The following is a 23,456-nucleotide window of genomic DNA, read 5'->3' as shown; positions in this document are numbered from 1 at the left end:
AATTTACAAACTTAGAGGTTCTGTCATCCTCTTGTCACTAAATAAGTTCAGTATGCTGTGGACAATATGTTCTGAAGAAGTACTAACATCATAATAATTTCCTGGGGCACTGTCAAGAATCTCCCTGAGTTTCCTTCTCCATTTCTGCACATTCAAATGCCTATAAGATGCTTTTCTGACCTTCCTTATTCAGGCCCTTCTCTCTGACTTTTCAGTTCCAACCTAATTCCTTTCCATTACCTTAAAGCAGTGGATCTGGGAACCACAAAGGGTGGTTCCCAGACCAGCAGCAGTAGTAGTAGCAGCAGCAGCAGCACCAGCACCACCACCACCACCACCACCAAAATCTTGTTAGAAATGCAAATTCTAGAATCCTATTTCTCACCTACTAAATAAAAACCTCAGGAAGTGGAGCCTAGCAACTGTGTTTTAACCAGCTCTTCAGGTGACTCTGATGCACAATAAGGTTTGGGAACCTAAACACTATTGCTGCTCCTGCTTCATCTATACTTGATTGTTTTCATTATAAAAACAAAATATTTACCTACAAACAAGGCAGAGTAGTGTCAAAGAATAACTCAAAGTCCCAAAGTCACTTAATTACAGCACACTGTTTACTTGTTTGCATGGAGGATAAATCAGTAGATTGATTTTACCTCACAAAAGCAAAAATGGGGTTTATTAAAAGAAAGAGGAAAGTGGGAGAGAAAACTAATTGTAGTCTGGGAAGAGTGAATCCTGTTTGCACAATTTTTGATTGGGTAACTGATTAGCTGGCAGTAGTCATCTGGGCAGTCTGTCCTTAGCAGGCTGACTAGGGGTAAAAAAAATGGTTTATGAAATCTCTGGTAAACCTTTGTGAGCTAAAGTATGACTGAGGGATTGTATGGTCTTTCTAGCAGCACTTTTCATTCTTAGTTGGACAAAATCTGCACTACTTCCCTCATTAAAAATCTCAGTATAGCTGGAACCTGTTTGGCTCAGTGGATAGAGCGTCGGCCTGCGGACTCAAAGGTTTCAGGTTCGATTCTGGTCAAGGGCATGTACCTGGGTTGCGGGCACATCCCCAGTAGGAGATGTGCAGGAGGAGGCTGATCGATGTTTCTCTCTCATCAGTGTTTCTAACTATCTCTCTCCCTTCCTCTCTGTAAAAAATCAATAAAATCTATTTTAAAAAAAAAAATCTCAGTATAACTGCTGCTTCTCTCTAATTCCTTTTCCCCTAAGTCCTTACTTCTTAGGGAATCCACTTCTTTTTTTTTTTCTTATTTTTTTCTTTATTGATTAAGGTATTACAAGGGAATCCACGTCTAAGCCCTTCTTTGAAAGTGATCATAATATGGGTGCTCTGTAGTGGAGTTTCTACTTCAATGAGTCATCATAGTAATTTTCTAATATGAATTTAAGATGTTAAACCAAAATATGCAAACTTTTCGTTTTCTTGGATTTTTCTAAGGACTAACACCAGTATTTTCACACCCCAACAAACCAAGTGACATCACTACCTAATGAACTGCATGAGCTGACCTGAATAGACAGTAACTTTTCTTACCTTTTAAGTAAATATTTTAACATTAACATTTCAAATATTACTGAAAATATTTTAATTAAGGCATTTAATAGCTGCAGTGCCTGCAAACAGTTAACCATTGTTTCTGCCCTGCAGTGAATTATCACAGAAGCCAATTTTGGCAAATATTTGCTGGCTTCATGCCCACAGGCATTATGAAGCAAGAACTTTTTTTAGATTAAGATTGTAATCTGAAGATAAGCAACATATGATATGCATAATTTTAGAAATTAAAATATCCTGAGATTACATTTCTTCCAGTAATGCTTAAAGGCTGAATTTGCACATTCGTGTGTGTCTAAGTGACCCCTAAGTAAGGAAAATACAATATTTTTCTACTTATACAGTGAAGGGGAAATATTGTCCAGTTACTTCGTAGGTGTTGGCCAAAGTATATAAACTTTAAAATATATATGGAAAATTGAAATTATCCTTTATTATGTCTTCTTGGGATGAGAGGTTTCCCTTTCAGTTGCTCCTAATTATTTAAATGATCACACTTAACACAGTAACACTTCACTTTTCTTAAACATCCAACTCTGTTCATCTCCATTCTTTGGAAACAGCCATGAATCTGTACATTAAAGAAGGAAGGCCTGTGAGTTGCTGAACCCACTCTACACATGAGAAGCCCTAAGAGCTGACTTGAATACACAATCACTAAAGCCTTAGAAAACCCACATGAACAGAACTCGCCCATGCTTGCGTTTGCTGCCTCTACTCATGAAAACCAAACCTTTTCCAGACCGACGAAACTAAAAACATTTTGTAACATAAAGACAATGGACTACCTTTGATGGCCAGCACAATCTCAAGGAGCAGTTATTTCTCGCGCGATGGTAGGACGCTGCCGTCCTGACGTCACCGGTTGCCATAGCAGCATCCTCCCAGACGGGAGAGCGGGTGGCGCGAGAGGCGGAGCACCACTTCTGCAGCGGACAGGGCTCGCTCTCCTGCAGGTCTGACTCTTAGCAAAATGAACGGTCAGGGTGAGGCCAGCAACCCTTCGGTCGCTAAAACCTGCGGCCCCGCCGCTCCCGACCAAGCCCCGGCACAGCCGGACCTAAACCCGCGCGGGAGCGAGGACGCGGAGGCGCCGCGGGAGGTGGAGGTGGAGGTGGAGGTGGAGATGGCGCACACAGGTGAGGGCAGCGTGGCCGGCTCCGCGGAGGGAGGCGCATCCCAGGCCCCCTCGGACGGTGGTCCCGTGCGCGGCGATCAAGTTGCTCGGGGTCGTGATGCGGCAGCCAAAACGGACCAGAAAGAGGCTCGGCCTCCCGCAGAGGGACTGGACGCAGCCCCTGCCTCCCCCTCGGTGGCTGCCGACAATAGCCAGGAAAATGGCTGTCAGCCGCGAGAGCCGTGCGGCCCAGCTGGGGAGAAAGCGCCAGAAGCCTGTGACGCAGAGGGATTGGGGTCTCAGACGATGCCTGGGGCCAAGGCCAAGGACGGGATGACAAAGAAGTGCGCCATCTCAGCGACGGTGGGAAAGGAGGGAGTAGCAGAGGAGGCGGTGGAGGAGAAGAAATTGATACAGAAGGAAAAAAAGGTGGTAGGAGGAGGGAAAGAGGAGGCGCGGGCTAGGACCCCGAAGGCCAATAACTCCATGGACTCGCTGGAGGCGATCGATCAGGAGCTGTTAAACGTAAATGCCCAGGCAGACAGGGCCTTCCTTCAGCTGGAGCGCAAGTTTGGCCGGATGCGAAGGCTCCATATGCAGCGCAGAAGTTTTATTATCCAAAATATCCCTGGTTTCTGGGTCACTGCCTTTGGGAACCACCCCCAGCTGTCACCTATGATCAGTGGTCAAGATGAAGAAATGATGAGGTACATGATCAATTTGGAGGTGGAGGAGCTTAAACACCCTAGAGCAGGCTGCAAATTCAAGTTCATCTTTCAGAGCAACCCCTACTTCCGAAATGAGGCGCTCGTCAAGGAATATGAGCGCAGATCCTCTGGCCGGGTGGTGTCTCTCTCCACTCCAATCCGCTGGCACCGGGGCCAAGACCCCCAGACCCATATCCACAGGAACCGGGAAGGGAACACGATCCCCAGTTTCTTCAACTGGTTCTCAGACCACAGCCTCCTGGAATTCGACAGGATTGCTGAGATTATCAAAGGAGAACTGTGGTCCAATCCCCTACAATATTACCTGATGGGTGAAGGGCCCCGAAGATTTCGAGACCCAGCAAGGCAGCCGGTGGACAGCCCCAGGGCCTTCAGGTTCCAGTCTGGCTAACTCCTGGCCTGTGAGAAGCTCCTGCACCATTTCTTTACCACCTCCTCTTGGGCCCTATGCTTAGCCAATAGCATGCACTCTCCCTTCTGCTTTCTCTTCACACCGGATTATTTTGTTTTTTGGTTCTTCTAAGTCTTCAATCAGTTGCAAGATTATCACTTACATGTCTATGCTCTTCTTCCTCTGGGCTTCCTTGCTGTTCTGCGAAGTGTTATGTGTTCCAAGTGCATGGCCTTGTACTGCTTTTGTGCCAAGCACAGGACGCCGTAGATACCCACTGACTTCCTCTGCATGCCTTGGGCCCTGTCTGTGATGATGGTCTTTCCCCAGGTTTTCCAGTGGTGAGCTGCCACACGTTAACTTGATATATATCTTTGCAAATAACTAGCTGGGCTTCATACTTTATGCTGGCTGTGCTCCTATACTTGGCACTCTGTGGCAAGATCTTTCGAGCTTCACCACTGCAAGATGAAGCTGATAGAGATGATGCCAGCCATCAACCCCAACTGGACACTCCAGGCTACCACTAACTGGTTCCCAGCTGCCTTCCTGGGCTCATGCCATCTCACCTGCTGGTTATCTGGCAGAATAAGCAGGTGACTGGTGGGTAGCTAATAGGCTTGAATGAGGTAGCAGATGAGAAGTCCACTGTGTCATGTTGATCTTCTTATGCCTTTGGTCACTGTACTGTGACCAAGTACTGGTGAGTATGAAAGCTGGGCTGTGGCCTACCCAAACCTGTTTTCAGTCTTTTGGATGAGCTTTGTACACATACCATTGCCTGCCTCTGCAGGAACTATTTGGAATGAAGCCCCCAGGCAGCACACAGGACCCCCCCCTCCCCCTTCCCGTTAACCCCTTCAAATTGTTACCCATAAACCCACTGGCTGTCAGGAAGGTTGGGCAGTCATATGTGACAGTGCCCAAAGCAAGGCTGGAACGGGGGTCCCTTTCTGAGTTCTGGCCAATAAACCACCCTTAATCTAGGCAACTTTGTTAGGCATCCCCTCCTTAACCTATTCTAAGCATGACAGAGTTGCTAGGCTGGGGCACTGACGTCGATGTATTCCTGCCCCCCCCCCTTCTCTCCCTCCCACCTTGTCTCATAGCCCCCCTTTCCTTCCCCTCCTCCCTCAGCAGCAGTTACAGTTCAGAAACAAACAAAACTAGTAAAGCAGGGTTTTTGTTGAATGTGCTCTCCCCTTGATTGTATCCAGAGGGAGAAAGCTACTGTATAATCTCATTGCCCTCTTCCGCCCTCATGCCTCCACCCCACTTCCTTTAGCAAGATCTAAATGTTTCAAAGGGAGACCTATGGGCAGACTGTTTAGTTATGCAGTGCTCTTTTAGACCAACTTGCTCATTTTTACCAAAACCTCCTGTGTGTGTTTTAATCTTTAGTTTGAGAAGCTGGGAGGAGAGACAGAAGCACTTCACAGAGATGGGTTCAAGACTCACAGCAAGTTGTGATATAAAGCAAGCAAAAATTAGTTTGACTCTACTTTTCTAAAGATGGCGATTCTTTGTGGGGGGCCTTGGACCACTTAGAAATAACCCCAAGCAGCATTTTGTGGGTCAACCCCGTGTTCTGTACTATTTTATTATAGCCCTGATGTCATAAGGCCTCCATCCTACTGCCTGGCCCTTGACTCTCAGTCCCCAGCTTCCTCATTTCCTTCCCTGCTTCTGCCCTAACAAAAGAGGGAGCAGGCTGCTGTCTGCATTGGGCAGATGCCAAGTCTCCCTCCTAGGGTGTAAGGAGATAGGTGGCGCCTCTGGATTCTCAGACAAGTTCTAGTTGGTGGGACAACAGTATGTCAGGGCTGTCTTACTGCTGGAGGGGTATGGTGGTGCCGATGACCTCCACCCTTACCCTTTCTCCTTTCTTGATGAAGGCCAGGCCATAAGCTCCCCAGGGCTTGGGAAATCTGGATACAGAGCATTGGGGAGCATGCTCTAAGCTGGAGAAACGGAAAGCCCAGAAACAAATGAGCCTGCTGTGGAGTGGCCTTGGAAAGGCAGGCAGGGGAGCCTGGAACCCTGCAGGTTCAGGGGGAGAGGGGAGGCCCAACGCTCTCCCCAAGAGAGGTGGGAGGATCAGTGGTGATTTAAAGAGGATGCTTGGAAGAGGGTTTCCCGCTAATTTTTCCTATCTCCTTGAATTCACCAGACTTTTATACACATAAATGCAAGTCTAGATGTTTTCTCTCTATTATTCTAGGAGTGATCTTTTATATGTGGAAGATTGATGGTATTTGCTTCTTATTTTGCTGTGTTTGAGTAAAATCCTATTCCCTATTTTTGCTTGCTGGCAGAATTGACATTTACAGCCTTTTTTTTTTTTGCTTGTAATTGAGAATGTGTGCAAAAATATCAAATTTGTTTCCTGTGCAGAATGAAGACTTCTGTGAATATTATTAATATATCAGCTTGTTCTGGTCTATCTTCGTATATAGCTCTATCCTTAGAAATAGAATGGGAATAATGTGATCTTTGAAGAGTCTGAAATTGTGCAAATGTTGCTGTCTTGTGAAAGTAATCTCAAGAAGAAAAACATAACCGTCTTCTTTGGTATTTCTTGCCATAGTAGTAATGTGGTACTTGATATTTTATGTTCCTAACCAGTGTAAGTGCTTGTAGAATTGCTCTGTCAAATTTAACAAGGGTCCTTTTGTTTTCTCCTATGTGCTCAAAGGAAAAGTAAAATCTGTCAGTCTGCTGTATTTCTTGTTTTCACCAAAATAAAAATTAATAAAGTTCTATGTTGTCTAGGTTAATATAAGGTTGAGAAATTACTAAAGTTATCAAATGGTCACAGTAAGCATCATCCGGAAGATTAACAAAAGAGGCACCAGCCACCAAACTTCCTGAGATTTTTTTTTTGCTTGGAAAATGGTAAATAGGCCCATTGCAGCTACATACTCATGGACATAATTTTCTTTCTGTACAACCAGTGATTCAACATGGTGATTCCTTTTAACAGGCACTTAGGAATGTATCCCTCCCTAATGTATTAAACTTTGTTAAGCTTTGATATTTACCAAGAAACTACCAAGGCCAAAATACCAAGAAAGTAAAATTAAGTTTGTTTGTTTTTTTAATGAGTCTGAGAATAGGTGCCTGGTACAAAAACCTGATTGTCAAACAATCTGTGCTGTTGTTAATTTAAGTAATAACCCAACTTCTCTATAGGCCCAGATATCCCATATTCCACTAAGTTTCCTTGGACCAGTTTTCATTATTCCTTCTCCATTTTGGTTTCCTCAGCACAAGAGAGGGAAAGTTGCTAAGTATTCAAGGTGAACATTTGAACTTGACTATGAAGAGTAGACCTGCTTATTGAGGCCTTTAGCATCTGTGGCTTCCAGTGCAAACTTCATTCCACATTGTAGGACTCCTGTGACTCTTGGTTCTTTATTTTACTCTTCCAGGTAAGTTCTGTTTTAATATTTTTAAAGTTACAAGTTATTTTAGGACAGAGCCCATATGTCTTCATTTCTAATCCCTTAACATGTCCCAGCATGGTGATCATTAAATTGAAATGTAGTTTTAGACAGACTTAGTCTAAATCCAATGTTGGAAGAGTTGGCCAACCAACAAAGAGCATGATTTTTGGGGTCAAATTTAGGCTCATGTACAGATTCTGTTGCTTAGTAACCATACAACTTTGAAGGAGCTTATAATCTAACCTCTGTAAATCAGTTATTACATTCCTGATATGGTTGCTGTAGGGAGTAAATAAGGTACATAAAGTAGCCTGGTAAGGAGTCAGCATGCATTGCTATTACATTTTTACCATATTTCTGAGGATGATTCTAGAGACCAACAAGAATTTACCTTTTTGAAATCACCCTATATGGACTGGACCATATCCAAGAATTTTTAAGAGAAGCAACTGGACCACACCGGGTGAGCGCTCTCAAATGTATCTCAGCCTTGCAGTGATCTAGTAGCCAACTCTGATAACCTTGTTATCAAGAGCCTGGAAATGCTACTGCAACATCATTTTTTAATTTTTTAAATTATTTATTTATTTCTTTTTTGCAACATCATTTTTTTAAAAAGCTATTCATGTGATCCTAACAATCAGTTATGTCCAAAGAGACAGATTTACATTCCATTTTTTGCTGGTTTGTTATATAAAATAACCAGTTTTTTCATTCAAACAAGTTCACTAAAAGTGAACTTCCTTTAAATTGATATAAAGTTATTGTGGGATGTGAATTGAGTTTAACAAACTCAGTAGATGATTTTAGATTGTAATTCTAGGTTCAATTGAAGTTTCCGCTGCCTCAATATTCTAAATACCAAATTCTGACAAGTTTGACCACTGTGTCATTCAGAGCTTCCCTCTGCTAATGAGATCAAGTGGCCGGCAAAGGAAATCCCAGCTCCCCTGACCATTATTCTTAGGTATCTTTTAGATTACGAATGTTTGCCTGTATGCTAATATTAAACTTAAGCCTTCTGCCTATTTGCACAATTTCCCTGCATTGTTAGACATGACTTTTTAAAGAAGATCTAGCTTTTCTTTTATAAGATTCTGTTTTTAATTTTTATAGTACCATTTTTGGATGATTTTAAGTCTTCATGTCCAATTAGAAACACTGGCACTTTTAAAAAGTGAAATAAAAATTTTAAAAGTCTAATTACAGCCCAAAAGAAAAACGGCATTCATTATTATCAATGACTGTTCCTGTTATAAAGTTGGAAGGAAACTTGAAGTAACCGCTAACCTCTTTTGACAAGATAGGGAAAACTGAGGTCAAGTTAGGTGGTTAACTTGTTCAGATACTTTAGGTAGATCCTAGTAAAAGTAGGACTAGAACTTCTTTCTGACTTGATTGAATTTTTTTTTTCACTCCTCAGTGGCCCAAAAAGGATAATTAACTTCTTATTTTGGGGTTCTATGTTAGCAACAGTAGTTTGTAAGCACTTAAATATGTATTCTTTGCCATTTACAAAATAAACGTCTAAGGAAAAATAGATTTATTTTTTAAAAGAAATCAAATGTGTATTGAAAGTATACATGAGACAGTATTTATCATTCAGCCTTAAGCTTGATTGTGTATGCTCATTATCATAGTCCAATGAGATTTTGGAAATCAGTTTCCAACACATTATTCTTACTAGTAGATATTAAAGAAAGTTACTGACTTTGAGGAAATAATTTCAGTAACTCTTTACCTACCCTGAGATATTCATCCCCACAATATGTTTGGGATTATTTTTGAGCATTTAAAATATTTTAAATATCTTTCCACTGTATGCATTAATATGCTAAATTCTCTACTATAGTCCAAGTAAAATAACGATGGTGACGAGTGTTTTCTGTTACTGCTCATGGTGGAGAGAGTGAAATTACAACATAAAGAGCAGCCAGGATTTATACTGTAAACATTATCTGGCTCCAAACATCTTGTAACAAATAGCTACTAATATGACTATGCACAGCACATAGAACACAATAATGTGGGATTGTCACATAACCATACACCCTCTTGAAGCAGTTTTTCTCGACCTTTTTCCCCCCCATTATCACCCCCCTCTCCCAAGGAAAAAATTAAACTCAAATTAAGTTTAATAAATTTAACTTTAAATTATGTTCCTCCTTAATGATAAAAATACTAAGGAATAAGATTTTAGTGGGTAATGCTTAGCTTTGGAGGGCTATATTCCATTTGCATTATCTTATTTTTTTCACCCTAGGAACCAATTTCTTTTCCTTTTGAGAATACATGTTTTAAAGTGAATGAAAATGAATTAGACAACCTTTAACATTATTGGGGAGAGAAGGGTGAACCCTAATAGATAACATTGGAGGTTGAAATAGTTGGTTTCTGGTATCATCTCTGTCCCATCCTGGCTGCATGGTATCAGAAGAAATCATGTCTCTATTCCTAGCTTTGGAAAACAAAAGAACAGCACAAAACCTAGTAGCTTGGAAAAACCATTAATCTTACGAGACTCAGTGTCCTTGGGTAAACTGCAGGAGGTGTAGGTCAGTTGTCCCAATCCTGGCCGCCTTTTCCTGGGGCATCTAAAAGATGTCCATGTCCATCTACATACCCAGACTAAACAAACCAGTCCCTAGAGGTGATGGCCCAGCCAGTGGGTCTCAAACCTGAATGTGAATCACAATATTATGACACACAGACTGCCGGGTCCCACCTCCAGAGTTCTAATTCTGTAGGTCTGGGGTGGGGCCTACAAATCTGCATTTCTGTCATATTCTCAGGTGATGCTATGCTAGTGGTTAGAGACCACACTTTGAGAGCCATTGGCTTAGGCATAGGTGTAAATATGTGTGTGTATGTGCGTCCCCAGGTGAATTCTCATCTCAGGACTATTGGTATGCAAAATGTTAGTAAAGTTCTTTTTAGTTCAAAGACACTGAGATTTTGATATGAGAGTCGTTGGACATCTGTAGAAAGAGGAACTATGGAAAAACATCAATTTCTTGATCAATTTTCATTAAGAATCTGTTCCTATAAAGCATTTTACAGTATTTGTTTTACAGTACATTTGCTGCATATGTGGTTCTTCACTTCATATTTCAGTAAAGATAAGTTATTTGTTTGTCAATGTTTCAAAACTTGATAAGGCCAATGGAGGGTTTGGATAGTAGCCAGCTGTTTTTGAATTGTTTGAAGAGAATCTTGTAAATTTGTAGTCCAGGGGTAATTCTGGGGAAAAAACACACAATTAGATTATTCTGCAGATCTCAAAAGGCCTTTCATAAATATAAACATGAATATTTGATAATCATTGATAATAAAACTTATTTTTTATTTTATTTTTTAAAATATATTTTATTGATTTTTTACAGAGAGGAAGGGAGAGGGATAGAGTTAGAAACATCAGTGAGAGAGAAACATTGATTAGCTGCCTCCTGCACACCTCCCACTGGGGATGTGCCCGCAACCAAGGTACATGCCCTCGACCAGAATCGAACCTGGGACCCTTCAGTCTGCAGGCCGACGCTCTATCCACTGAGCCAAACCGGTTAGGGCAAAACTTATTTTTTAGAGTCTAATAAGTTTAATATCTCTTTTGTCACCTGGATAGGTTGTACCTATGATGAAGAGTACAGATGTCTTTCCCTATAATATTTAAAATATTAAAGTCAAATTACATTTAGAGATATTGTAAATCATCTTCAGAACTCAAACTAGTAAGTTTAATTTTAATACCCTCCATGCACAAAAGTTAATAAATAAAATAAGGATAGTCATCTCAGTTTTTTAAATTTAAAAATCAGGCCCCACTCAAGGGATCATGTAATTGGTAAATGAAAACTAATAATCTTCATAGTCCTAAAAATAAAAGTTACTGCCCAGCTGGCATGGCTCAGTGGGTGAGTATTGACATATGAACCAGGAGGTCATGACCCAGGTTGTGCAGGCTGGAACCCCAGTGAGGGCGTGTGAGAAGCAGCCAATCAATGATTTTTTCTCAGCATTGATGTTTCTATCTCTCCCTTTCCCTTCCTCTCTAAAATCAATTAAAAATATATTAAAAATAAAAAAGTATTTTCCCCTTTACCTGCTATTGCTTCAATACTTGGAATTGCAATAGTGCTGTAAGTACTGATTCTCTTACAGGACCACGTAGAAACCAAAGAGTCTTCTGTATTTTCCAGTCCCGAAATGGAATCAGTAAAAAAAGAGCCCCATTTTTTAGATAATGAATATAGAGGCTTTCCCTTCTGTCCCTAAAACGAGAAGATAGAACAATAAAAACTGTGATTAATGTTCAATCTCATTATAATTTCCGCTGCTAAGTAAATAAAAATTAAAAATCAGAAGGATTTGTTTCCCTTAACCAAACTATATATTATTTTAAAAGTACCTTCCTCTGGCTTTGTCTGGGAGCCCTCTCATCCTATGGGATTGGGCCTTTTCCAGCCCTTCTCATCCTTTGGGATTGGGCCTTTCCCAGGATGTTTTCCTTGACCTCCCACACTCAGGTTGGATTAGGTCACTTCTCCATTTTCCTACGTCCCGAGTTTATCCCTAATATACTACTTCTCATACTGTTTCACCCTTGACAGATCGGGATTCTTAACTACATAAGGCTAAGAACTGATGCATTTATGTATCCCTAAGTCTTAGTGCCTAGGACAGAGTAGACACATAAAAATTGCAGACTAAATTAAAGACCCATTCAAAAAATACTTCTCAATGTTTTATGGATATGGCATAAAATTAAGAACTGAAAAAAATCCTCTTCCATCCATATAATCTCTATATATAAAAGGCTAAGTGACCGACCATCCATCTGTCCAACCGACTGACCGGCTGGTACATGTTATGCACACTGGCAATTTAAAAATAAACGTCGACTCGCACATGTGCAATACATATAAAGCTCTTGCTGACGCCAATCGCACGTGATGCCAGAACATATCTGAAGACCAACTATTGGCACTTTGTTGTTGTTATATCATGTTGTTTATTTATTAATCAATTTATCAATCATTGTTTTTATCAATGTTTTTATATCATGTTTATTTATTAATTTATATATTATTTTCATATACATTTTACTAATTTTCTTTCATCTCTGACACTTCTACTATAGAGAAAGGGTGAACAGTGATATTAAAATATTTTGTATTTTAATTTTATAATACTATATTATATACACTATTTTGACATGTAACTTTTTGCAGTAACGTATTACTGCACAAATCTTTCTTCTAATTTCCTTTCTCTGTGCGCGAATCCGTGCACCGGGCCACTAGTCTGGATTATAAAATCTGTCATGCTCTTCTGATGAAAATTTAATTTTGGAGCACACAGTGTTCCAAATATCCCTTTAGATTCACAATTCTTTGTGCTGGAACTCGATTTGTGAAGCAAGATGAGAATGTATGTTTGTAGATGATGGTGTTTGGAAATCATTCAGCAAGAACTTATTTGGATTTCACCAAAGAGCAGTACTGAAATATGAATATCCACACTCCTATGTGTACATCTAAGGTGTATTTCAATATAACTTCTCAATGTCTAAATAGCAGTTTATAGGATAAATTTGATTTAGTTAATTATCCTAAGATAATGAGTCTGAAAAGAAAAAAGGCTCAAATCATCATATCACACATATGTAGAAAATGGTCCTGCAAATGAGTGATAGAATCGAGGCTCCTCCCTAATCTTATAAAGAGAGGAAAATAGATCTATCTACCCTTTCTGGTTCAATGTAATATGGATGCTACTATGGTCTAAATGTTTATGTTCTCCCAGAATTCCTATGTTGAAATTTTAACCTCCAAAGTGATATTAGGAGGTGGGGAGGTGTCTGGTCATGAGGACGGAGCCCTGTGACTGGGTTAGTGCCCTTATGTAAAGTTCACTCTGGGGCTCAGGAGTCAGTCTCAGGGAGCTGCCTGTTTAGTTAAGCTAGACCCGTGAAGAGAGCACAAGAGCTTCCACGACCAAGCAAAAGAGACAGTGTCACTACAGTGAGTCAGGATCTGGCAGCCTCAGCACCAACCAAAACATCCCTGGCGCCGGCACTGGATGAAAGCAGAGGGCAGGGAACACAGACTGACCTGCGTTATCTTGGCCTCGTTTAACAGTTATCCACAAGATCAATCACAGAGCTAAGACGGCAAGACCCCAACAACTGCCAACAGAGTTCATCTCTCTTGGCACCAACAAGCACTTCTTAAGATAAAGCAAAGAGGAACCCTTACCTCATATTTTCCTTTCTTCTCTAGGGGCTCTGATTCCTCAGGCTTCCAGTCTCTGTCCCCTTTGAGCTCTTCCAGGATGAGGACTGTCTCCCAATTGCTGTAATGACGGGCTGGGAAAATATCTGAATGCATGCTGTCACCAAAGTACACAACCTGTAAGTCAGACAGCAAACTCTGGGTGAGGCATTCGAACTGTGAAAGCATGGTCATTGTTTCACGGAAGGCGAAGAAAATTCCTCTGAAAGCTGCATAAACATCTTAAATTTCCTTGAACTTTCTAGGTGACCATCAACTTGGCCCATTTGGTTTGCAGGGTGCCAGGTTTAGTTTAAGAAGTTGTACAGTGCATGTGCAGGTAGAAGAAAGGCAGAAAAGAAGTGATTTTGTTCAAGGTTGCTGAAGAAGCAAGAGTCCATGTGTTTACAGTTAAACCTGCCCCCAGAACTGAAGAACTGGTGAGATGTTAGCGGTGACCTGTCCCAGTGCGTTAGATTAGCAGGAATGCACTTCACAGCCACTTTCCTCAGAGGTCCCGGTTCCATCTGGACCTGCTGACATGGAATCTCTGAGAATGGGGTTGGGCGGGAGGACCCTGGGAAGCTCCCTGGGTATCCCAAGACTAGACGTCCACTGACCTAGTCCACACGCTTTTTACAGACGAGAAGCCGCAGTTAAGGGAATATGAATTACAACCTCCAAGTCAGGCTGCACTGTCCACGAAATCCCTCAGGAGGTCCCAGGGGACTGTGGCAACCTGGGAGCCGATGGAGCAGGGATGTTACCCACTGATCTCTTCGGCTTGCAGGGCTCCTGGTAAACATTTTTTAGATGAAAGCTCCTGCTGTTGAAAATGCCCCAATGTCCAACATGGACGATGTGACCAGGGTGTCAAAAGCCAGTGTGTCTTTAGGCTAGTCTGTCCTGTAATTTCAGTTACTGCTTATTTTACATACAAAAACCTTTAGGGACTGTTATCAGGATGTCACGCCTCAAGCATCCCACACTAATCCAGTGCCTCCCCTCGATCTGTGGCCCCTTGCTTGGAATATTTCCTACACTCAGAGACAGATAAAGGACCTAGTCTACCTCAACAAAAAGGCTTATTTAAACAGAAGAGGTGAGAGAAGAGCTTGGTAGATAAGCAAAGGCAGATTATTTCCCCACAGATAAGCTAAATGCAGTAAGAATCATGATTTTAGCCCAGCCGGCGTGGCTCAGTGGTTGAGCAACGACCAATGAACCAGGAGGTCACAGTTCAATGCCTGGTCAGGGCAGGTGCCCGGGTTGCGGGCTCGATCCCCAGTCTGGGACATGCAGGGGGCAACCGATCAATGGTTCTCTCTCATCATTCATGTTTCTATCTCTCCCTCCTTCTCCCTCCCTCTCTGAAATCAATAAAATATATATTTACAAAAATGAATCACGGTTTTAGTTTATAAAAATTTATGTCTGCAAGTGGGCACCAAGGACCCCGCTCAGTGAGAAAATACCTGGGGCTCAGGCTTTCCAGTCATTTTCTTCAGCAGGTCATAAAGGTGGACAGCGTTCCCCTGGGAGTACCAGCCAGGTTTCTCCAGAGACAGCAGGGCTTCCTGCTCCACGTCATTCTCTGAAAATGCAGCGTGACAGTCATATCCTCTTTAGTCAAGGGAGAGCGCCCTGTTGGGCAGACCACACGCAGGCATGGCTGCAGGACGTGTACAAGACAGGACCGCTGGGGGCAGGAGCTCGCGGTCAGTGCGCACCTACTGCTACAAGCACTTCACAAATACACAAATAGGTCATACGTGTGTGTAAGACTTTAATAAAAATCTGTGGGATGGAATAAGTATAGATACAGGACCGGTATACACTGGAACAAAATATGAAAACCCTGCAGATAAAAATTTATTGAGGGCTTATGTATTAAATACAAGTTTGTGAAGAGGGGAAAAATATTTATCTTTTCTAGTTTAATAAAAAGAGGATTATCTGACTCCCTCATATCAGATGGTTTCTTAAAATCAAGGATTTATATAAGACATTAAACCCATATATAAAACCATCATCAAGCTCTTCCTTTCTACTAGACCAGGGTTTCTTAACCTGACACTACTGAGATTTGGGACCAGATAATTCCTTGTTTGCGGTAGTGGAGGTGCAGTCCTGTGAGTTGTAGGCTGTTTAGCAGCATCCCTGGCTTCTCCCCACTAGATACCCCAGTAGCATCCTGCCTCCCAAGTTGTGCCTCTTGAGACGTTGCCAGATTTGCCCTGAGGAACAAAAGTTTCACAGGCAAAAACCACTATCCTAGACCTTTCATTAGCATATCTGCATATTCTAATACCTTCAGTTTAACAAAGAAAATATGTCTTTCAGCTAACACCTCCATTTTTTGGCTGTCTTCACAGCTAAAATTCTGGAAAGAATTGTCTATAATCATTGGTTGCACTACCTTCAATCAACTCTTCAAGACACTGCAATCTGGTCTCCCTGTACACTGCTGCTCAGGACACCAGTCTTGCCCCTCCAACGGACTGTGTCTCTCCTTTTCAGTGGGCTTTTCAGTAGCATTTGCCCTCACTGATGACTCTCCTCTGTCCTCTGTGGCTTCTGAACACTACTGTCCCCCCACTGTCACCGTCTGCCCCCAGATTGCAATCTTCTTTATCCTTAAAGTTAGTAGTGAAGCTTGGTCTGGGTCTTGCCTGTCCTCGTTCTCCTTATATTTGATCTCATATAAGCCCGTGGCTTTAAATACCTGTCCCTGGGCTGATGGCTCCCAAATTTACACCGGAGCCAACCTCTGTTCTCCTGGACTCCAGGCTCACTTACACGATTTCCTCATTGATAGGTCCAGTTAGATAACTCTAGGCATTTCAAATTTACTATGTTGAAAGATGAGTTCTTAATAGTTGTAATCTCCACCCCACCCAAATTTCTTCTATATTCTTCCCCCTGGCTGCAAGTGATATCACTATGCACCCACCTTTTCAATTCAGGAAAAAAGAAAAATTAATAACCTGGAAGTCATTTTTGATTACTCCTTTCATCTGCTGCTTCTAAAGCATCACCAAGTCCTATGTTTTCCACCTCCGTAATACATCTTAAATATACAGGGCAGGGCAAAGGCAGGTTTACAGTTGTTTGTATAGAAACTAATACAATAATAAATAACCATATAAGAATAAACTCTGTGTTTCATGGAGTCACAACTATAAACCTACTTTTGTCCCTTCTACCCATGTACTTCGCACCATCTCCAGAACTACTGCCTCAGACCAAACAACACCATCTCTCACTTGGGACACTGTAAGTGCCTGGTCTTCCTCTCTAACCCTCCCCACATCCAATGCATTCCCCACCCAGCAGCCAAAGATGTCTCTATGTCACTCTTCTACCTCAACTGAATCGCTTCAGATTGCTCATGGACTAAAACCCAAACCCCTTCCTTCCCACAGTGTATGAGGCTGCCTGCCTCCCTAACGTCCCCCCTCTCCGCCCATCCCTATGGCCAGAACCACAGGCCTCTTCTCTGTCACTGGAACTCAGCCAGACGTCTCCCACATGGGGCCGCTGTCCATCCCACCCACCGCCAGGAACACTCATCCTCTGCTCTCCTCATGACTCACCCACCCTTCAGGTCCCTCCTTACAAGTCACCTTGCCTGACCTTTTCAGACAGGCCTTCCCTGGCCAGCCACGCAAGGTGGCCTCATTAGGTGGCCTCATCAGGCAGTTCCTTCCTTCACAACGCGCAGTGCGACCTCAGGGGTTTCCTGCTTATGTTTGTTTATGCCTCTGTCTGGTGCACCGAGGACCACTCAGTGCTTGACACCCAGGACTCTGAACTTAACCTGGATTCCACCGTTTCTGGGCTCCTCAGTGAGCAGAGAACCAAGCTACTGTCAACTGCCTTGCACTGAGTAGGGCTTTTAAGTAGCACAAAAAAGTGCTAAGTTAAAAATACTGCATCACTATATCTTTATTTTTCCTTTTGTTTATAAAATGGTGGTATATTTAACACATTGTTTTACCTTTGTTTTTCACCTAGTATACATCGTATCCCATATCAGTATACACAAAACCTCCTAACACAGTAGTTTGCACATGGCTGTTAGCCAACAGATTGTTTACTGAATACATGAATGAACAAATCTTAAAGGGGAGAAGAAATAAACCAAAACTAACTTACCAAGTGTCCGGAAAGGTCTTTGACTTGGTAAATGGGAGAAGAAACCAGGCTTCAATGCATTTGTAATCACAATGTCAAAAAGATCTGCAAAATCATTCCTGAAAAGCAACAGAATTTTAAAATATTTATTTTAAGGAATTAGAAACTGTCTATATAAAATTGAACTTAATCTTCACCTATCTACTTGACCACACCATCATTTCTTATCTTTTGATGAACTTTTTACATGCTTCCTATACATTTTAAGGTAAATCTTACACTGGAAATAAAGGGTGATTTAGCACTAGTATTTCTGAACAACACCTTGACATAAACATAAGAAAAGAATATTAACTCTTGGTGCTAAGCTTTCTCATAATGGTCACAGTCACGGTAAGTGAATTCAATAGTTTCCAATAGCTAGAAATATTCAAAGCTATGTCTTCAGCGAGTGTTCAAAATGTGAAGAAGATACTTTATTTTGAAAATCAGTGTGGTCTTATAATGTGGCAATTTTTAGATAACAACAATCATTGTTTTCAATCTGTACTTAATACTATATTTAGGATTATTTGAAATGGCAAAGGAATGGTAGTTCTTGCTCTTGGGGGACTCCATGTTGCACTGGGGAGATAATATTTATCCAACATCCCCACATACTTTTTGGGAATCATTGAATGTTGCTGGGGAAGACACGAGGGACATGTGTTCCATCCACCCTTCAGAAAATCTAAAGCCCAGGTCATCAGCAAGCTATGAGCATACGAAACCCCAGGAAAACTGCTTTGCTAAAACATACTTGGGTGTGGTGCGGATGTTGAGAGATATTATGAGAAATAACCATTTGCCACTCAGCACTGTTTAATATACTGGTAAGGTCATGGTGGAGCACATTTATAGAATGCACTGGTCCAATGTGCTATCAGTGTTTTATAAACATGAAAACAGAATGTCTCATCACTTACCCCAGGATATGGTTGCAGAGAAGTCTACAGTAATCACTGTGAGAACTGGTGATTAATACAAGAATTTTCCCAGCATTCTTCAGCTGTCGAAGCCATTTTTTTACAGATTCAGGACAACTGTGTAAATACTTGCCGGGATCTCTTTTTATTTCTGGAAAATATATCCCACAGTTTTCTGAAAAATAAAAATATCAAGGAGATTTTTCTTTTTTTGACTCATCATGTTCTCAAGTTAATCTCTCTCAAAGCTATATAAAAAAATATAGCAGTTAGTACTGCTTCTTAAGAATACTACTTTACTTAGAAACATAATGATGGTTGAAAATGTCAGTTGAGAATATTTTGACTACTTCACAAGAATTGATAAACTGTTAAAACATAAAGAATTTATTCAGCATTCTCAAATCAGAAATATCAACTGATTTTGAAATATCAACTATATTTGTAATATCAACTGATATTTTTCCTTAGCTATACATATGTGTCTAGTGCCCTCTAGTGACCAAAATATAAATTACTATTAAAATGTTACTGTCCCATTTTCAAATGAATTTAAAAACAGCATATAAAGACTGTATCTTAAAATTATTGGCTAGATTAATTTTATTAGTATCCCTTAATAAGCCTAATGGAGAGTATGCAATAGTAACAGTTCAGCTGAGAAAACTACTCTGTTCACAAGCACATTGAAATGAACAAACTAGACAAACTCTGGACAGATACCCAATGGTACCTTATGGGTTGCTCCTACTATAAAAGATCATTGACTGTTACTGGGAAAAACACTTCCATCCCCTTGAAACTTCAAATCATTGAAGTAATAGGCGCTATATTATACAAATAGACATCCATTTACTCCTAAAATTTATTTTTATTAATTGGCATATAACATGCAAGTTTAAGGTCTACAGCATTATGTTGACTTGCTACATTTATATATTGCAATATGATTGTCACCTTAGGTTAGCTAACACCTCTATCACGTTATACTAGTACATTTTGTGATGGAAACAATTAAGATCTAGTCTCTTAGCAATTTTTAAGTTCACAACACAGTGTTGTTGTATATAATATTCTCATCTTTTTACTTAACTAAATCAAGCTGATGAACCACGGAAGTGTTAGGTTAATCATGCTATAATTAAATTATCTCCCCAAAGAGATTGTAAAGTTCTAAAGGGAGGGTGTGTATCTTTCTTCTTGGTATGGAGCAGGCATTCAGTGAATACCTTAATGCAGGGACAGACACAGGAATATTTATGTTTGTTTATATTCAAAGTAATAATATGGTTTGTAACATATAACCTGTGATGACAAAAACATTGCCCTATCAAAGTCATCCTATCTAAAGTACCTTCCTTTTTTTTAATCCCATAATAAAAACACATCATGTTTAATTATATTATGATCTGATAGATTAACACTGACTGCACAAGACAGGGAATTTTGACCTAAGGTGGAAAGAAAGGAATGGTCTTGTTTGTTTTCAACTCACAAAGTACTCTGTGTTTTCAGTTAACCTCAAAGGAATTCTATTTCACTGCCATTTTATGTAACTCGTTTTCCTGGCCTTTCCACCCCTCTAATACCCTTAGATGCTGATATTTTCTGCAAACAGATGGGGATCGAACCCCAACTGAGCGCTAACCAGATAGGGCCAAAAGTAAAACTTTTAAAAAGCTAGTTCTAAAGAATAAAAGTTTCACTCTCCTACATTAAAAAACTGATTAATATTGAGTCATGGAAATAAACAGCAAAATGTTGCAACAATCTGATATGCACATAAAATGGCCTGCATATATCAAACATAATTTTGGATTTAGGGATCTCTTTTGATAAAAAAAATTAAAAAGTACAACTTGAATATTAAAAATAACTTTTAATTTAACAGGTATTTGTGCCATATAACTATTTCTATCATCACAGAATAAGTAACCATTTTTCCTTGTTAACTGTATCACTACTATTTGTGTGATCTGTGGCTGGAGTTTTCAAAGCTGCTGTCCAAGGGGATTACAGATGTTGGGATGCTAACACCCCCCCCTCAGCCGCCAGTGAAGGTCTGTGGCTGTTTCCAGGGCAGAACATCGTTTAGGAGAGACTGAAACACGAGCAACCTTTACAAGTTGCAGAAGAGCATGCTAGCGAACAGCCAGAATGTTTAGCTATGAACTAAATGTATTTGCTGTAAGGAACAATATTTGTGAAATATACAATTTTTTTTGGCCAAGAGACACTGAAATGTGTTTTTAAAAATATATATATTTTATTGATTTTTTACAGAGAGGAAGGGAGAGAGATAGAGAGTTAGAAACATCGATGAGAGAGAAACATTGATCAGCTGCATCCTGCACACCTCCTACTGGGGATGTGCCTGCAACCAAGGTACATGCCCTTGACCGGAATCGAACCTGGGACCTTTCAGTCTGCAGGCCGACGCTCTATCCACTGAGCCAAACTGGTTAGGGCTGAAATGTGTTTTGAAGGATAAAAGAAATAAACAATAGATTAAGTATGTTCTGAATTTCTTTTATTTACAGGAGGCAAAAGATAAAACTGAAATTTAATATTAAAACAAATATTTTCTAGTTAGGATCCCTTTGCGGTTTGTTTTAATTTACTATATTTATAAATGAAGAAATCTAGAATACCTAGATTGAGTAAAGTGAAAGAAACAATTATTGTGAAGATTTGACAAAACGAAGGGTTTTTGCTTAAGGTAGCAAATTGATGGAGAAGTAACAACATCTGTTTACTTTCTCAGCCATGAACGCTTATCTCTGGGGATAAGGATGCCTTCTATCCTCTTGGGATAGGGAGGATACATTCACATGGGAGATGTACTTCTTGCTTTTGGGGGACAAAGGACAGTCAGAGTGTTCTTGCACTGGCTGCTTCTCAAGTAACTTTAATTCAAGATAATCAATATGTCAAAATGACATGTTTGGGTCTGGCTGCCCTGAACCCCATCACCTCCAAAGAATAACTCAAAGGTTTCTAATTGTATACATTTCCAGAATGCAAATATATATATAGCTTATGTTCAGCATCATAGCTGAACAATTCCAAACATTTTAATGGTTTTAATTTAATACTGAATTTTAAATATGGACTATTTATAACTAGAGGCCTGGTGCACAAAATTTGAGCATGGGGGGGAGGGGGTCCTTCAGCCTGGCCTGTTCCCTCTTGCAGTCCAGGACCCCTAGGGGGATGTCCAACTGAGGGCAATCAGACATCCTTAGCGCTGCCCCAGAGGCAGGAGAGGCTCCCGCCACTGCCGTTGCACTTGCCAGCCATGAGCCTGGCTTCTGGCTGAGCAGCGCTCCCCCTGTGGGAGCGCACTGACCACCAGGGGGCAGCTCCTGCATTGAGTGACTGCCCCCTGCTGGTCAGTGCACATCATAGTGAGGGGTTGAGCGGCCTTAGGATATCATTAGCATATTATGCTTTGATTGGTTGAACAGCTGACTGGACTGGACACTTAGCATATTAGGCTTTTATTACATAGGATTATCTTTACTTGTAATAATAACTGACATACTTTAAGTAATTATTTTTGCCAAACAGAATTCTAAGATTATTAATGTATTTACTTATTATAACAACCACGTGAAACAGGTCCTATAGCATTTTCATTCTGCAGATAAGGAAACTGAGTTATAGAGAGGCTAAGGAACTTGCCCAAGTCATAGAGCTAGAATGTAGCCAGTCTGCCTCTCTGGTGATATGGCATTTGAGTACTCTGTAACTCCAAGAATACCATAAATTCTTTTTTTTTTTTCCCTTGGATAGCATCATAGATCAGAGGCTATGGAATTGATTGGAATTTGAATAAGTGGAATTTGGCAATTTGAACAAATCAAATTAGATTTCTGCAGAGGAAAAAAGTAGCTATTAATATGCAATCTGCCTAATTATAGTCACAGCACCTAGAACTGAAAGGGGCCTTAGAAATCGTCTACTTCAAACCTGTCCTGTTAAAGATAAATTAATAGAGACCACAGATTTTGCTTAAAACGACAGTTGGTAACAAGCTTCAGAAAGGAATAGAGTGTTCAAGAATCCTAGTCCACTAAACCTTATGTAACCATATCACTTACGTGTCCAAATCTATGTGTTTTAGGTTTAAGTTACCTGGTGATCCAGTATCTATTAAAGGAAAATAACGTTTTCATAAGTCAAATGCTTTAAATGGTATACGTGCTTTGCTCTGTAATTACTGAGTTATGTGCTTTCCCTCAGAATTCCTAGACATTCTTAGTAGTCAATGAGCTGATGTTATCTATGCTACTATCTGGGAACTGAGATCTTCTATTGAGATGGGGAAGGAAAAAAAAATATCTTCTTAGAAGGCTCTGTCCTTGCTTTGCTGCTTAGGAATGTTTGCAACTCATCACAAGGTTGGTCTCTGTGGAGCCCTTCCCCTTCTCCTCCAGCCAGGCCACCTCTGGACATCACTGCACTACAAGGTACTAAGTACTTGCAATGAGCGTGTTTATGTATTTTTTCTTTCTCCTGAGACTGTAAGATCTTTAGGAAAGAAACTGTCTTTACATTCATATTTATATTCTTGATGTCAGGCAAACAGCAGAGGATTAATAATTGTAGAAGTGTATGTGTGTGTGAGGAGAGAGCTACCAGACAAAGACGGACCCCGGCGATCACCATAGAGAGCAGAGGTTGGCAAACCACAGGCCGCCAGCTAAGGAAGGTTTTAGCCTTTTAAATGGTCATATAAGTATCTGTATAAAGCCTATAACCTTTATAATCTGGTCCTTTAAGAAAAAGCTTGCCTATTCCTGATATACATACAGTATTTCTAATTAT

The 23,456-nt window shown here is 40.6% G+C and overlaps 2 protein-coding genes across 3 annotated transcripts in view; one reads left to right on the top strand and one right to left on the bottom strand.

Annotated features, from left to right (window-relative positions):
- Positions 1-2,216: 2,216 nt before the first annotated feature.
- TSPYL4 (TSPY like 4) lies at positions 2,217-6,569 on the top strand. Its single transcript, XM_036316504.1, has 2 exons — positions 2,217-4,512; positions 5,211-6,569. The coding sequence occupies exon 1, from the start codon at positions 2,547-2,549 to the stop codon at positions 3,807-3,809; it is 1,263 nt and encodes a 420-aa protein (XP_036172397.1). The 5' UTR covers positions 2,217-2,546; the 3' UTR covers positions 3,810-4,512; positions 5,211-6,569.
- Positions 6,570-8,783: 2,214 nt separating this feature from the next.
- The window catches only part of NT5DC1 (5'-nucleotidase domain containing 1), a 106,541-nt gene continuing 91,868 nt past the window's right edge, over positions 8,784-23,456 (bottom strand). The window contains exons 7-12 of one of the 2 annotated variants that reach the window (XM_036316502.1): positions 18,627-18,801; positions 17,683-17,780; positions 15,000-15,118; positions 13,510-13,662; positions 11,355-11,523; positions 8,784-10,495 (exon numbers count right to left, since the gene is read on the bottom strand). In XM_036316502.1, the coding sequence (XP_036172395.1) occupies positions 10,380-10,495; positions 11,355-11,523; positions 13,510-13,662; positions 15,000-15,118; positions 17,683-17,780; positions 18,627-18,801 (830 nt within the window). In that variant the 3' untranslated portion in view covers positions 8,784-10,379. The remainder of the gene's footprint in view (positions 10,496-11,354; positions 11,524-13,509; positions 13,663-14,999; positions 15,119-17,682; positions 17,781-18,626; positions 18,802-23,456) is intronic. The other variant, XM_036316503.1, reaches the window with a different exon arrangement.

Source organism: Myotis myotis, unplaced genomic scaffold (assembly GCF_014108235.1).
Source record: "Myotis myotis isolate mMyoMyo1 unplaced genomic scaffold, mMyoMyo1.p scaffold_m19_p_7, whole genome shotgun sequence".
Lineage (NCBI taxonomy): Eukaryota > Metazoa > Chordata > Mammalia > Chiroptera > Vespertilionidae > Myotis > Myotis myotis.
The sequence above is the reverse complement of the archived record's forward strand: the minus strand, read 5'-3'. Positions and strand labels throughout refer to the sequence as shown.